Here is a 15,554-nt window from a genome sequence, read left to right as displayed (position 1 = left end):
AGAAGGGTGCTGTACATGCACCCCCGTCACGTAATCCTCCCCCGTAATCAGGTCACATGTATGGAGAGTATATTGGGTTCAAATATAATCCATTTATTAGCATAGTAAAAATATACACTCACATGAAAGAAAGTCCTGGTCAGCAACTGTAAAGGTCCGTGCACTCTTCCGTGACAGAAAGTTCCCGCTACAGCGTCCGGTGTGCGCCTTACGAGGCTGAATTAACCGTGAAACGCGTTGCTCTAATTTTGTCCAGAGGAGGTTTACGTACGGACTTTTACAGTTGCTGACCAGGACTTTTTCATGTGAGTGTATATTTTTAAATATAAAAATAAATTAATCCTGCTCCGTCAGCAACTCTTGACCCACGACGCAATGCTCCTCAAACAGCCGATGTGAAGAAGTCCCAGATCATATTTTGATTGAAGAGACGTCTCCGGTAAGGGGAACAAACAGAAAACGTCCGTTATAGCAGAAAAGCTCTAAGAAAGAGGAAGTACTAATTGCCTATATATAGAGTAATAGTCGGGTATAGAGGAGAGCTATCCCAGATCTAGCCTAGATGGAGGGCATAGGGAATTGCTGTTGGTATGTACGTACTAACTCACTTTGAATGCCATCTTACGCAAGTTTATATAATTTCACATAACTGTGCTTAGAAAAAAAATACAAATAATAAATATATATTGCAGCAAGGGATTCTGGGAAATGACATGCAAATGAGCACACAATGCCACCTTTTTGTCAAGTCCATTATTACATGGAAAACCCATTAGCCAATGCTTGCTGCTTTAAACACATCTTTTAAACATAGCCTGGGATGAGATGCAAAGCCAATCAACCCACTCACAGACAGACTGTCTTATTGTGTTTATAATACTTATAACGGTCTAGAGTACCTACTGCGTGGTTTACTTAGCCCACCCTACAAACTTAGACGGCACAGTTTTTTGTGGAAGTAAAAATGGTCACAGCTTTATTGCTTAACAATACTATCACATAACTGTCAGCCATAAATAAGTCCTTTGTCAACCTTATTCTCGGTATCTTCCGGCGGGAGGAGCCCTCCTCCGCCCGCCCTCTTCTACCGTCAACCGGGAGTCACACTCTCCGCCGTGAGGGACACTCTCGCCCCTTATCTCACGGCCCGTCATCCGTTCACCCTAGGTCCCCCTTTCCCTGTCCGCCTGGGCCTACCCGCATAGGATAGAGCCCAGCTACCTAAGATTGGTGCCAGGGGAACAGCGACCGACCGACCGCCTGCGTCGGCGCCTCCAACCCACACGATCTTCTCCGGGGGACCGCTGCCTGGCGGCCCATCTGCATCGGGTGGAGCCCCATTTCGGGTATTAACGGTGTCCCTACGATGACTGGCCTGACAGTTCCGCCAACGCTGTAACGATGGATCTGCAAACAGATTCATAAGAAATGGTTAGACATAACATTCTTCATGGGATGGGTGGGAAAAACAGGATTAATGAACTCTCCTCGCACGCGACGGATTTAAATAGCCCGCCCTCCTCCCCCGCCCCCCCCCCTCCTCTCCCCGCTGCGCGCGCAACTCCACGCCACCTTGTGGTGAGGGGGAGGGGAGGAGAAAGCCAACCCATGCAAACACTGGACGCACGGCGGCCATTATGTGAGCGACTGGTCCATTTTGGAACCTCTGCCCTTCTTATTATACGTGTAGATACGTTCCACAGATATAACACAGAGAATAGAGCTTTTGATTCAGTATCAGAATAGAACTATTCCGCTGGAAATTATCTGGGTCGGAAAGCAGTGATCCCGTCATAATAGGACGGGCTTATAAAGGTGTGACCAGGTCAGACGTCTGTGTCCTACCTTCAGATGGGCAGAGCACATTCCCTCATGTCATGTGCTGACATTGAGAGACCAGGGGAAAATAAATAATCAGTGAGTAAAATGTCAGTGTTTCCCAGGCATTCCTTTATATAAGAATGTCCTGCCAGGTACAAATGAGCTGAATGTGAGAAATTGGAGGTGATCGAGGAACAAATTAATGAGGGTGTGAGGGATCAAACCCCCCTATTTATTATGGTGGGGTAAGGTGAGGGGAAGTTACTGCACTGGTTCCTCTGCATTACCCACTTCTCACCGTATGAAATAGGAAAGTGAGACTGTGTCAGTATGGAGCAGAACTGCTGGACCTGAGAGAGTATCGGGAGCATTTATCAAAGTCTCACTCATGTACTGTATCTGCTTTTTACTCATACTATGGAACTGTACAGTATGTTACTATGTTACACTATGAGAACTTTACTGGTCTTTTGGCTGCTAATCTCCGACTCTCTTTATACTTTTCTAGATGGTTATGTTGTGACACAATCCTGAGCCATTAAAGTTTTGCAGTGTTTGAAATGAAGTTCCTGTTTGCGGATGGACCATTTGTGTTTTTGGTGCCCCTGTCTTCTCCGACTCCTTTGGGGTTAATGATTTAGGTTGGAAAAAGCTGATACTAAATGCTGTATATTTGTCCAAAAAAGCCTGATCATTCCAATTCTGTTTTATATACAGGCACATTCTAAAACCCAACACATATAGATTAAGTAGCCTCCGGTCAGCACCTCCAGAGCAGCACTGCCCACTGCCAGCACCTCCAGAGCAGCACTGCCCACTGCCAGCACTTCCAGAGCAGCACTGTCCACTGCCAGCACCTCCAGAGCAGCACTGCCGCACCTCCAGAGCAGCACTGCCCACTGCCAGCACCTCCAGAGCAGCACTGCCCACTGCCAGCACCTCCAGAGCAGCACTGCCCACTGCCAGCATGGATCCACGCTTGTTAAGTGAGTAGAGAAATTTTTGTTGGTGTCTTTGAAATCTGCAAGGAGGGAATATCTGGTTATTTTGCAGTTATGTGAGTCAAACACCCAAACTAATCTTGTTTTCTTATAGAACCATCAGCAGGTAAGAAGATAATATATCTTCACCTCTGTTACTTTCTGCCAGAAGGGCTAGTAATACATTTTTTTAAAAGAGGTATTATATTATACCAATATCAGAGGAGGTGATATCACAAGAAGCGCCCTCACTCCCAGCTTTACATGATGGGTTTCCCTTTTCTTATTGCCAGGTTTCCCAGTGGTTGTGCTGGAGAGGTTAGAGATTAAGTCAGAGAAGAAAGAGCCGAAAACTAAGGAACATCTGACCCCAATAAAGGAAGAAATAGATGCATTTCATGTTTGTGGTAAGTACCCTTACATCCTCACTTGTCTGTATTCAGTATTTTTAAAAAATGGACTGAAATGTGTACAATATTTTGGGAAATAATATTAAAGTGTGCATACAATTATAAGATACCTGTTCTAATGAAAAAAAACATTTGTCTAAGGTTATATTGGGAATATTATTGTTATTGAGGTTTGAACATTGGTAGCTTCAAAATGTTTTCAGAACTTGGGGGTAAAATCTTCTGCACTCAAAGGGTTAATAATAAAGTAACATCAATCACTTCACCCCTCCCCCATAGGGATAAGTATAAAGTATTTCTGTATACTGATATCACAAGAAGCGCCCCCACTCCCAGCTTTACATGATGGATTTCCCTTTTCTTGTTGCCAGGTTTCCCAGTGGTTGTGCTGGAGAGTTTAGAGATTAAGTCAGAGAAGGAAGAACCGAACACTGAGGAACATCTGACCCCAATAAAGAGTGAAACTGTTCCATTTCCTGTCTCTGGTGAGTACCTTTTCCCCTTTGTCTGCACAAAGGGATGTTATCTTGTTACAAGGAGCATGGTCACATTTAGTGAATGTTCATGGTTAATTGCCTCTCATAGGAAGTCCCCAGGCCTGCTGGGTGTTCTGGGACAAGCCACATGCAGCAGAGTTAGAAGTGCAATTAGGCTCTCAGACACGTATAAAGGTTGGAAATGCAGAGTTATGGGTATCTTACCATCAATAGATAGGATAAGTGTCCCCGGCGCTAGTGAATAAGGTGTCCAAGATACCGTAGTCCAAATGACAGTCTTTAGATAAGAGACATATCCGGATGGGTAGATGGAATAACCAGGAAAGTTACAGACAGGTAGGGGTGTCCTTACGGAATACCTCCAAAATGATTATGAGAAAACAAAAACAAAAGGACACACCAATTGCGCAGTATATAAAGGCAAGGGCCCCTATCTAGAACAAAGAAACCCTACTTACAAGATATCTTGCTCGTGCAGGGGAGAGAATCTGTACTTGTGCCACGTCTTCACCTCAGTTTTCCACGGACCCCACGTGGTCTGACGAGATGGTTCCCCTTAAGATGGTATTCGGGCTCACGGGTACACCGATAGCAGCAACACCCAATAATGAAGGGAATAGGACACAACCTAGTGTAATATGTAACTACACTTTTAATAAAATATAAAAACAACAAACTACCCACACTTACAGTATGTATGAGGTAGCGATACAACTCATGAATGCCGTCCGCAACCTGCCTGCAACCCGATAAGCACGATAATTTGTGAGTTGTATCGCTACCTCATACTCACAGAGTCTGTACTTTACTTTGGCTGGGCGGCCATTTTAAACCCCCGCATGTATTTGCACACCCTCAGACACCCACAGACTTTTTAGTGTCGACCCACATTCCCCACTATAAGTGACAAACGCCACCCTTGCGTAGCGCTGACGTCTGTCTGGGCTCTTACCGACACAGTCTTCTAGGGTTTATTTAGAAAAAACACGAATAAGAGGTAGCAATATAGTGCGTAACTCAGACTTCTGCCTGTTTTATTTCATCCCACTAAGGGACTGCAGATTCAATAGATACATGTTTGAGGCACTCAGCCATTAACCTTCAGAGGTTTACTCATATCAGTGTCTTAACTCTATGCCCAGGACATACTTGAAAACGAGAGGTAACTCTCAATGCATTACTTCCTAGTAAAATGTTTTATAAATAAATAATAGAGGAGGCTTACATGAATGCCAAACTCTGTACTCATGCTGAGTTACTGTCTTATGGTTCGACTGGTTCTAGGCAGGGGGTTTAAATCAAGGAGAGACCAGGGAACTCCCGAAGGGTCCAATCCGCTGTTTATTACACGGCATAGATCAAATCCGCTCAAACATCGAGAAACATTGGGAAGTGCTCACTTTGGAGGAAGACCTTAGAGCCAATTGAACAAGGATCAACAATTGCATTTAGAAAGGCTAAATCCTTGGCAAACTATCTTTCGCCTAGTTTATTTACCTCCAGGTCAGACCGTGTTCATGAATCAAATTTAATATATGTTTTTTTTTTGTTTTTTTTCAAATGTGGTAAATGTTGTATTTGGTGCTATGCCAATCCTATCAAATCTATTGATATTGTACACAGTAAGAAACACACACAATTCCAGTTTTTATTCATTGTAAATTTGTGATTTATTACTTAACCTGCGGTTGTGGTCGAGGATTCGTTGGGCGGACAATCAGACCAGTGAAGGTCAGAATTATGGAGCACATAAGTTCTATTAAAAACTAGATCCGATGCTCCCAGTTTCCAAACATTTTACACATTGTACATTGGGAAACTTGTCCACCTTTCATTTTTCAGCGATTGAATCTATACCTGTTCCTACACGAGGGGATTTAATCTATACCTGTTCCTACACGAGGGGATTGAATCTATACCTGTCCCTACATGAGGGGATTGAATCTATACCTGTTCCTAAACGAGGGGATTGAATCTATACCTGTTCCTATTCGAGGGGGTGATAGAATTAAACAGCTTAATCAGCGTGAGATGTTTTGGATCCGCTCACTTAATACTCTATCCCCTTTTGGGATTAATACAGAATGGGACCTAAAACATTTTCTCTAAGCTATATTATATTATTCCTTTGCCCATTCTCAGGTAATATAATACTGTGTGTTTTTCATATACATTTGTTTCTATCATTGAGATACATATGTGTCTCTCTCTAGTCACATTTGATGAGTAGTATTGTATCCTTACTGTGGCAATTTTCTCAGTGTGGTTTATTTATTTACATCTTATTCAAAATGTATATTCCCCTTATCAAGATTCAAAAGGTTCTTTGCCTTGGTAGTTGAGTTTACAATATATATACAGAGTCACTGACTCAGTAGGCTGGAACAGTGAATGGAGAGATGCTGCAACCAGTACACAGAGCGTTAATCTCCTCAGAGAGAGAGAGAGCACAGCTGAAGACTGATTAAACAGGGGCTGAACTCACCAGTGAAACAAGTGCTTTAAAAAGCAGAAAGTTGCTCACACAAGGTGAGCTTGTTTTTCCCCAGGAGGCTGGAGAGACTTCTTCCGGCTAGGAAGCCCTAGCTGTTGCTCTGGTCCCCCAGTCCTGCGAGGAGCTTTGCTGCTGGGACCAGCTGCGACCCCAACCCAGGATAAAGATAAAGACTGCTGCGAGCTGGACACAGCCTGCTCCCCGGAACCGGTGTTCCTGTTTGCTATTTACTCAGACCCTACTGCTAGGGTCATGCACCAGGGCTTTCCATCTGCCCAATTCCAAATTAAAAGTGGCATGAGACAGGGGTGCCCGTTATCCCCCCTCCTGTTTGCCCTGTGTATGGAACCCTTAGCAGCACAGATCCGTGGCTGCCCAGACATAGTGGGGGTAGATATTTGTTCACAATCCCACAAAGCAGCTCTATATGCTGATGATATTCTATTATTACTATCTCGGCCCCTCACCTCTCTGCCAAATCTCTTCAACTTGCTAGACAAATTTATTAAAATGTCTGGATTCAAAATCAACCAATCTAAATCGGAAGCTCTTAACGTCAGCCTTCCCACGGAGGTTGAAAAGCTACTAAAGCTTAATTTTGATTTTAATTGGAAACAGAACCAAATTAAATACTTGGGAGTCTACATTACCAGAGATGTCAGGGACATTTATAAAGCAAACTATCCTCCCTTAATTCGGTCTCTTAAAGCTGACATCTTAAAGTGGTCCTCTCAAAGAATTTCATGGATAGGAAGGATACAGAGTATCAAAATAAATCTTCTCCCCCGTATCCTTTACCTATTCCAAAAGTTACCAGTGCCACTGAGACTGAAAGATTTACTCTCGCTTCAGTCTGACATCTCTAGATTTATCTGGGGAGGCAAAAAAACGAGAGTAAACCAATTAATTATGAAACGACCCACTGCTGCAGGGGGCTTAGCGGTACTTTGCCTTTTGTCCTACTACAAAGCGGCACAATTAAGCCAAATTATCCAATGGCACTCCAGCCCTACATTGAAAAGATGGGTGGAACTAGAGGGCGCGGTTTGCGCTCCAATATAGCTGAAGTCCCTAATTTGGCTCCCTAAAACCGCACGAGCAACGGCTGATATTCCGCTTTCCTCTATGACCAACTCACTGTCAATATGGAATAAGTCAAAGCACAATTGCTCCCTAACCATTAAAAACTCCCTGATGTCCCCCCTATGGGGGAACTCCAACTTTGCTCCCGGACTACACCCCACTAAAATTATCAAGGTATGTTTCAGGACTCTCCCTGCTGTGCCCTTGACAGTGCGGAGAGTCGGCTGACCTGTTACATATGCTGTGGTCTTGCCCCCGGATCGCCCCCCTATGGGAAGAAATTCGAAATTGGACTCAGAGGATTTTGGGCCTCTCGATTCCCCTCGACCCGTGGCTGTTCCTCCTGAACAGACCACTAGAAGGGCTCTCAAAAGCAAATAATAAATTAATCGGGCACCTTGCCCTAGCGACCCGGTGCGAGATTGCAGCAGTATGGAAACTTAATGAGATCCCCTCCATCCCCAAGATTCGGAACAGGATTTGGCATGTCTGCCAGATGGAGAAATTAACAAGCTTGGTTAATGACACTGGCAACAATTATCTGAAGATCTGGATACCCTGGCTGGCCCAAAGAGACATCCCCGGGGTGGAGCATGCCACAATATGGCATTGATAGCTCTAGATGCATTCTCCTTTGGCTGGTCCAACATCATCCCTACACAAAGTTCACTGTTAACATGAACAATAGGACATGAGAAGTCCCAGGCAGAAAGGAATCTGAAACTTACCTACCCAGGATGAGGTCTAGAAGCCCCAACCAAAACTGCAACTTTTGGAGTTTCCCTAAAGGCAGGAATAATACCCTCTCTCCCCCTTGTCACTCCCACCCCTCCTCACCCGGCAGCACGCTATACACAAGCTATGATTATGAAAGCAGCCGATCTACCGCGGGCCGGGTGATGTCTCGGTTAGTCTTGTCCTGCCTTGTGTTGTCTTGTTACCATTCATAACGCAATGTACTTTTATTCTTTTATTGTTATATAAATTAATCCGGATTTATAATTCACTTTATTTACATAAGTAGTAGGGAGGCATACATTATGTCAAACTTTTTTTGACAGGTACCACGCCCCCTTTTCCCCTAAGCCCCGCCCCTTTTGGCCTTAAACCCGCCCTATGTCCCGCCCCTTCCGTATCCGGTCCCGCCCCATCCGTATCCGGCCCCGCCCCCTGCGCATTTTTAGGTTGCCGCCCCCTGCGCCAAAAAAACGCGGTTGACGCCCCCTACGCCAAAAAACCGCAGTTGACGCCCCCTACGCCAAAAAAACGCAGTTGACGCCCCCTAAGCCAAAAAACCGCGGTTGACATCCCCCAGACTCCATTTTTTATTATGATGTGCATTTTTTATTCTTTTTTGTGATTGGTGCGTACTGTTGACGTAGATTGGAGGGGGCGTATACATACGCGGGGCATGTCCGGGCATGTTTATAGGCTTTTGGGGCATGCCCGAACATGTTTTTTTCATACTGGGGCATGTCTGGACATGTTTATTCTGAAATAACGCCGTGCGCATGTCAGAAAAGTTCAAATGACGTTGAAAAGAGGGTGTAGCATTTTTTTTTAAATTCAGACAGAATACGGCTTTAAGAGGCTAAACCCTCAAGTGTCAGGGTGGCCGAGTGGTTTAAGGCGTTGGACTTAAGATCCAATGGACGTATGTCCACGTGGGTTCGAATCCCACCCCAGACATAATATTTTTATATATTTTTTTTTTATTTGTATATATATTTTTTATTTGTATAGAGACGGTACAGGGATTAGCCGCAACAGTCGGGGGTTACATATAAATAAAAAGCACAATTGTATGAGTCAAAAATTGCTTATTTTATTTTTTAAAAGATAACACAGTTTTCACCAGGAAATAATTACAAGACGTATTTACAAGTAAAAAAGTAAAACGGCTGTTAAGGCCTTAATAGACTAAAATCATCTAGAGGCGTTGAGTTAGTACGATACATAGTATAGAGGGACAGCAATACAATGTCTTATTTTACAGAGGGAAAAAAAAAAAAATTAAACAGCTTATTTACAGTTTCAACCAGTCAGCCGACGGCAATAATAGACTACCCCTCCTCTTGTTTAGTAAATAACCCGGCGGGGATGTTAAGCCAGGGGCACTTAAAGAACTGTAACGCAAATCAGAGGTTCTTTTCTGCGGAGTTAAAAGGGATGATGAAGGAGGGTTCGTTGTATCGGGGGGCAGTAATTTTAAGCGATCCAGGCTTTCTCTATTTGTTGCATTACCCACAACCGATGAGGGGATATTCAGTTCAGCCATCGCAGCCAGAAAAGGGCTCCAACCCTGTGGTATTTTACGCTTTGTAACAGTGTGACTTTGTGTAACACCGCGTACCAAATCCAGTAAATTAGAGCCCGGTATAACCTGTTTTTTATAAATAAACTCCCCTTTGTCATTCCAGCTTGTAATATGTTTAGCCTGAAACATTTTACTGAGCAATAACTCTGCATTTTTCTTGAAGCGGACATTCACGTTAGTAACAACCTCACGAATCAAATTGTCAGGCGTATCTGATGATGCAATATCCTGGAAATGTAAAGGGTGAGAGGCTGTTTCATCAGTGGGCATTAAAAGGGTTAGGCGGTTCTTCTCCCCGTCGCTCTGTTTAGCATGCACCAAGTATTTCTGAAGTACAGTAGTGTATCTTTTTATCTTTTCATCCTCTGATAAATTATGGCTATTTAAGATCGCATTAATGTCTGTATCTAGGCGATGCATGGCAACTTCACGTATGTCGCCCACTCGTTGTGGGGGGCGCTGTAAACGATCCATATCTTGTTTGGGGACCAGGTACATTTTCTCAGCATATTCCATTAGCGGTTAGTGAGAAGGCCAGTCAGCAGCGGTATAGCAAAACCCAAAAGAGAGCCAATAAAGCCGCCGGACTGCTTCACCAGGCGTTTCTTTTTTACAATTGTAAATTTTTTGTCGCTCAGCTTTTTTATAATTTTACGCCACTTTTTAAGTATGCCAATTTGCCGTTTTGATAAAGGTATTTTACCTTTTAGAGCATTGAGGGCTATCTCGCATATGGCGGTGACTAAATCATTAGATGCTGAACACAGAATAACTTTTCTTTGCTTTGGTGAAGCCCTTATTAATGCTTTTAAAGTATGCCAATTGCGGCGTAGTCGGTTAGACATGTTTACAACGGCGGAGCGACTACAAGTAATGACAATTTACAGATAGTTATCTCTTTTTAGAACCGCTTTTTTTTTTTAAAACATAAACTGTGGGGTTGTCAGGCGGAAAGATACCGGTTCTTAAGCGGTACTCATCAGGGGTCGTGGCTCTTAAATCTACTAACAAAAAACCATAGGGGGACCGTGTGGCATCTTCAAATGCCTCTAAAAAGAATTGTGATTTACCAGGATACATTTGACGAGCTAAGGTGTTAATTTGTAATTTATCCCTTGGATTTTTAAAAAGAACCATATATTTAGTGTTTAAATTTATGGTTCTGCTTTTTTTACCCTGGCAAAAAACATTTTGTACGAGGTACATGATACTGAGGTTTCTGTGATGCACATACTTGGTGAATGCTTTTTCAATTTCAGAGCTCTCACTGGCTGCTTCCATCAAGTCATCAACGATTGTCAAATTCACTTTACCAGGGGGAAAAAGAGCATCGTCATTAAATGTAGCGGGTATACCCTCAATAAATCTAATGTGGGGCATAGTGCTTAACAGTTCATCATAAAGATATTGCCAGCATGCATAAAACCATACGATATTATCAGGTCGGTGCGACAAGTGAGTGCTAGAATGTTGCAAAAGCTGTTTAACAAGTATGTGCATCACAGAAACCTCAGTATCATGTACCTCGTACAAAATGTTTTTTGCCAGGGTAAAAAAAGCAGAACCATAAATTTAAACACTAAATATATGGTTCTTTTTAAAAATCCAAGGGATAAATTACAAATTAACACCTTAGCTCGTCAAATGTATCCTGGTAAATCACAATTCTTTTTAGAGGCATTTGAAGATGCCACACGGTCCCCCTATGGTTTTTTGTTAGTAGATTTAAGAGCCACGACCCCTGATGAGTAAAAAGCGGTTCTAAAAAGAGATAACTATCTGTAAATTGTCATTACTTGTAGTCGCTCCGCCGTTGTAAACATGTCTAACCGACTACGCCGCAATTGGCATACTTTAAAAGCATTAATAAGGGCTTCACCAAAGCAAAGAAAAGTTATTCTGTGTTCAGCATCTAATGATTTAGTCACCGCCATATGCGAGATAGCCCTCAATGCTCTAAAAGGTAAAATACCTTTATCAAAACGGCAAATTGGCATACTTAAAAAGTGGCGTAAAATTATAAAAAAGCTGAGCGACAAAAAATTTACAATTGTAAAAAAGAAACGCCTGGTGAAGCAGTCCGGCGGCTTTATTGGCTCTCTTTTGGGTTTTGCTATACCGCTGCTGACTGGCCTTCTCACTAACCGCTAATGGAATATGCTGAGAAAATGTACCTGGTCCCCAAACAAGATATGGATCGTTTACAGCGCCCCCCACAACGAGTGGGCGACATACGTGAAGTTGCCATGCATCGCCTAGATACAGACATTAATGCGATCTTAAATAGCCATAATTTATCAGAGGATGAAAAGATAAAAAGATACACTACTGTACTGCAGAAATACTTGGTGCATGCTAAACAGAGCGACGGGGAGAAGAACCGCCTAACCCTTTTAATGCCCACTGATGAAACAGCCTCTCACCCTTTACATTTCCAGGATATTGCATCATCAGATACGCCTGACAATTTGATTCGTGAGGTTGTTACTAACGTGAATGTCCGCTTCAAGAAAAATGCAGAGTTATTGCTCAGTAAAATGTTTCAGGCTAAACATATTACAAGCTGGAATGACAAAGGGGAGTTTATTTATAAAAAACAGGTTATACCGGGCTCTAATTTACTGGATTTGGTACGCGGTGTTACACAAAGTCACACTGTTACAAAGCGTAAAATACCACAGGGTTGGAGCCCTTTTCTGGCTGCGATGGCTGAACTGAATATCCCCTCATCGGTTGTGGGTAATGCAACAAATAGAGAAAGCCTGGATCGCTTAAAAATACTGCCCCCCGATACAACGAACCCTCCTTCATCATCCCTTTTAACTCCGCAGAAAAGAACCTCTGATTTGCGTTACAGTTCTTTAAGTGCCCCTGGCTTAACATCCCCGCCGGGTTATTTACTAAACAAGAGGAGGGGTAGTCTATTATTGCCGTCGGCTGACTGGTTGAAACTGTAAATAAGCTGTTTAATTTTTTTTTTTTCCCTCTGTAAAATAAGACATTGTATTGCTGTCCCTCTATACTATGTATCGTACTAACTCAACGCCTCTAGATGATTTTAGTCTATTAAGGCCTTAACAGCCGTTTTACTTTTTTACTTGTAAATACGTCTTGTAATTATTTCCTGGTGAAAACTGTGTTATCTTTTAAAAAATAAAATAAGCAATTTTTGACTCATACAATTGTGCTTTTTATTTATATGTAACCCCCGACTGTTGCGGCTAATCCCTGTACCGTCTCTATACAAATAAAAAATATATATACAAATAAAAAAAAAATATATAAAAATATTATGTCTGGGGTGGGATTCGAACCCACGTGGACATACGTCCATTGGATCTTAAGTCCAACGCCTTAAACCACTCGGCCACCCTGACACTTGAGGGTTTAGCCTCTTAAAGCCGTATTCTGTCTGAATTTAAAAAAAAATGCTACACCCTCTTTTCAACGTCATTTGAACTTTTCTGACATGCGCACGGCGTTATTTCAGAATAAACATGTCCAGACATGCCCCAGTATGAAAAAAACATGTTCGGGCATGCCCCAAAAGCCTATAAACATGCCCGGACATGCCCCGCGTATGTATACGCCCCCTCCAATCTACGTCAACAGTACGCACCAATCACAAAAAAGAATAAAAAATGCACATCATAATAAAAAATGGAGTCTGGGGGATGTCAACCGCGGTTTTTTGGCTTAGGGGGCGTCAACTGCGTTTTTTTGGCGTAGGGGGCGTCAACTGCGTTTTTTTGGCGTAGGGGGCGTCAACCGCGTTTTTTTGGCGCAGGGGGCGGCAACCTAAAAATGCGCAGGGGGCGGGGCCGGATACGGATGGGGCGGGACCGGATACGGAAGGGGCGGGACATAGGGCGGGTTTAAGGCCAAAAGGGGCGGGGCTTAGGGGAAAAGGGGGCGTGGTACCTGTCAAAAAAAGTTTGACATAATGTATGCCTCCCTACTACTTACATATGTACCTGCTGTGATATAATCTGTTCCTGTACTTTACACCAATAAAAATTTCAAGTTATAAAAAAAAAGGGGGGGACGGGTCTGGTCTGCGAGCGTACGCAGGCGTAACAGGCATACGCACAGGCAGTATACTAGTATTGGATCACTGTTTATTTTATTGTTTGTTGGCATCTGGTAATATGTTTTTTTCTGGTGCACAAAGGCAATCCATTTGAGGGGGCATTCGTCCACCTCTTTGCTACCTCCCTTCCCTCTCCTCCCCCCCCCCATTTTTCCCCTTCCACTCCCTTTTTTCCTTCTCTTATTTGCTTTCCCTAGTGCCATCCACTCCTACCTACCAGTATTATTTTTTTATTTTTTTAAATGTTGCCCAGGGATCAGGGATCCCATTAACCAAACTCAAGGGGGGTACTGATGGATCTCCCCCCCTGACCCAAAGAAAAACTCTCCTCCCAAGCCCCTCAATGCTGCCATCTCTGCCTGACCATCATTCCTCTGTTTAGCTGGGTTGGGAGGGGGGGGGAGCGCTCCGTTGATCTCTTCCTGGTCCTGCAGGAGCTCCCTGGGGATAGGGGATCATGAGGCAGGGGCCTGCTCCGGCTCCTCCAGGAGCTGGAAGGCCCTGCTACCAATGGGTGTGCAGCTCATTGGTCTGAAAGGGGAACTGTCATGGTGGATGGAACTTATCAACAATTTTATATTTTGGGGCACGAGATTGAGCACGCAAGTTGAGCAAAATAAACTGACATTTATTTCTTTAATAGACAGACACACGACAACCTTAGAATATACTTGACAAAAACACTTACTGGGGGAGAGAACGGGATAGAATGTCCAGAAGTAAAACAAAGCACCGGAATATTGTCTTTTAACATGCAGTCCTGTTGCAAGGGGCGCACTTTGCCAACCCAATAAGTCTGTGAATATTGCAAAGTTCGTTCTGGTCCATTGGGGTTCATTAGATAACCCCCAGCACTAACGAAATCCTGAAGCAGAGTTGTGTCCTTGGTTCCGTTGTAATTAACTCGTTGCGTTCAGGAATCGTTGCTGCTGCTCTCATCCACTTGTAGAAGAGAAGTGGAAATTCGCTCACATTGTAGAACAAAAACAAAAGACAACAGGGATAGCTCGGGGTGCATGTATATAGGGTCTGAGAACATATCTCCAACATACCCACCCAATCCCTCTCGTGGGAATTTTCCCATTCACCAATCCCCAACTTCCCCACAGTTTGCAGAGTGGGCACTATAGGAATTTCCGGTTAATCTGGCGCCTGTGCAACATGGACACCTTGGCTGCTTAACATATGCGTACTCCCTTTTTACCTGGCGTCTCCCAGGCTAGGAGTTGACCCAAAGGTGTGAACTAGCCCAGGATCTCTCATTCAGCAACCATCCCGGTTATTTCACACTTGCAGCTCTGGGGGCTTTCAACTGCAAACCTTCCCTAGACCCATAGATGCCGCCTCAACGGGGGGTCTATGAAGTTTGAGAAGGAAGTGCCCCCAGCTCATGTATGTAAAAGCATTTGGTCACTAGTTGCATATCAAAGGCAAACAGAAAAAATGTACCCTGCCTGTCCTTTTCAAACTGCAACCAAAAACACACTTTATTAAAAATATGTTTTACTTATCCCACAGTTATCATTTTAATGTACAGTAGCGACATTGCTTATTGAAGCAAAAGCCGCCGGCTCCATGCGGCTGGGAAGCGGGTAGCCGCGGCGCGTGGCGGCGCACTGTGACGTCACAGTAACATGCGCGCCCGGCTTCCCCGTCTTCCCCGGCTTCCCCAGGCTTCCCCGACACCCCTGGAGATCAAATGAAGGTAAGCGGGGGTGCAGGGAAGCAGAGGGGCAGAGCAGGAGCCGGGTACGGGGTCGGGAAGGGAGGTAAATTGCGCGCGAAGTGGAGGGGGGGTGCGTGGGGGAAACGCGGCGGCGCGCGGTTGTTACTGGCGGCAGCTGGGGTAGATCTCGGCGTGC

General features: G+C 44.0%; 1 protein-coding gene and 2 non-coding genes across 3 annotated transcripts in view; 2 read left to right on the top strand and 1 right to left on the bottom strand.

The window, feature by feature from the left end:
• The window catches only part of LOC142473295 (uncharacterized), a 232,227-nt gene that overhangs the window by 11,916 nt on the left and 204,757 nt on the right, over positions 1-15,554 (top strand). The window contains exons 2-4 of the mRNA XM_075580496.1: positions 2,539-2,807; positions 3,095-3,208; positions 3,583-3,696. Of these exons, the coding sequence (XP_075436611.1) occupies positions 2,539-2,807; positions 3,095-3,208; positions 3,583-3,696 (497 nt within the window). The remainder of the gene's footprint in view (positions 1-2,538; positions 2,808-3,094; positions 3,209-3,582; positions 3,697-15,554) is intronic.
• Positions 8,891-8,974, top strand: TRNAL-UAA (transfer RNA leucine (anticodon UAA)). Its single transcript has one exon. It is a non-coding gene; the product is annotated as a tRNA-Leu (tRNA).
• On the bottom strand, positions 12,896-12,979 carry TRNAL-UAA (transfer RNA leucine (anticodon UAA)). The gene has a single exon. It is a non-coding gene; the product is annotated as a tRNA-Leu (tRNA).

This window comes from Ascaphus truei (assembly GCF_040206685.1).
Source record: "Ascaphus truei isolate aAscTru1 chromosome 2 unlocalized genomic scaffold, aAscTru1.hap1 SUPER_2_unloc_6, whole genome shotgun sequence".
In the NCBI taxonomy this organism is placed as follows: Eukaryota; Metazoa; Chordata; class Amphibia; order Anura; family Ascaphidae; genus Ascaphus; species Ascaphus truei.
This window is presented reverse-complemented; position numbering and strand designations above follow the sequence as displayed.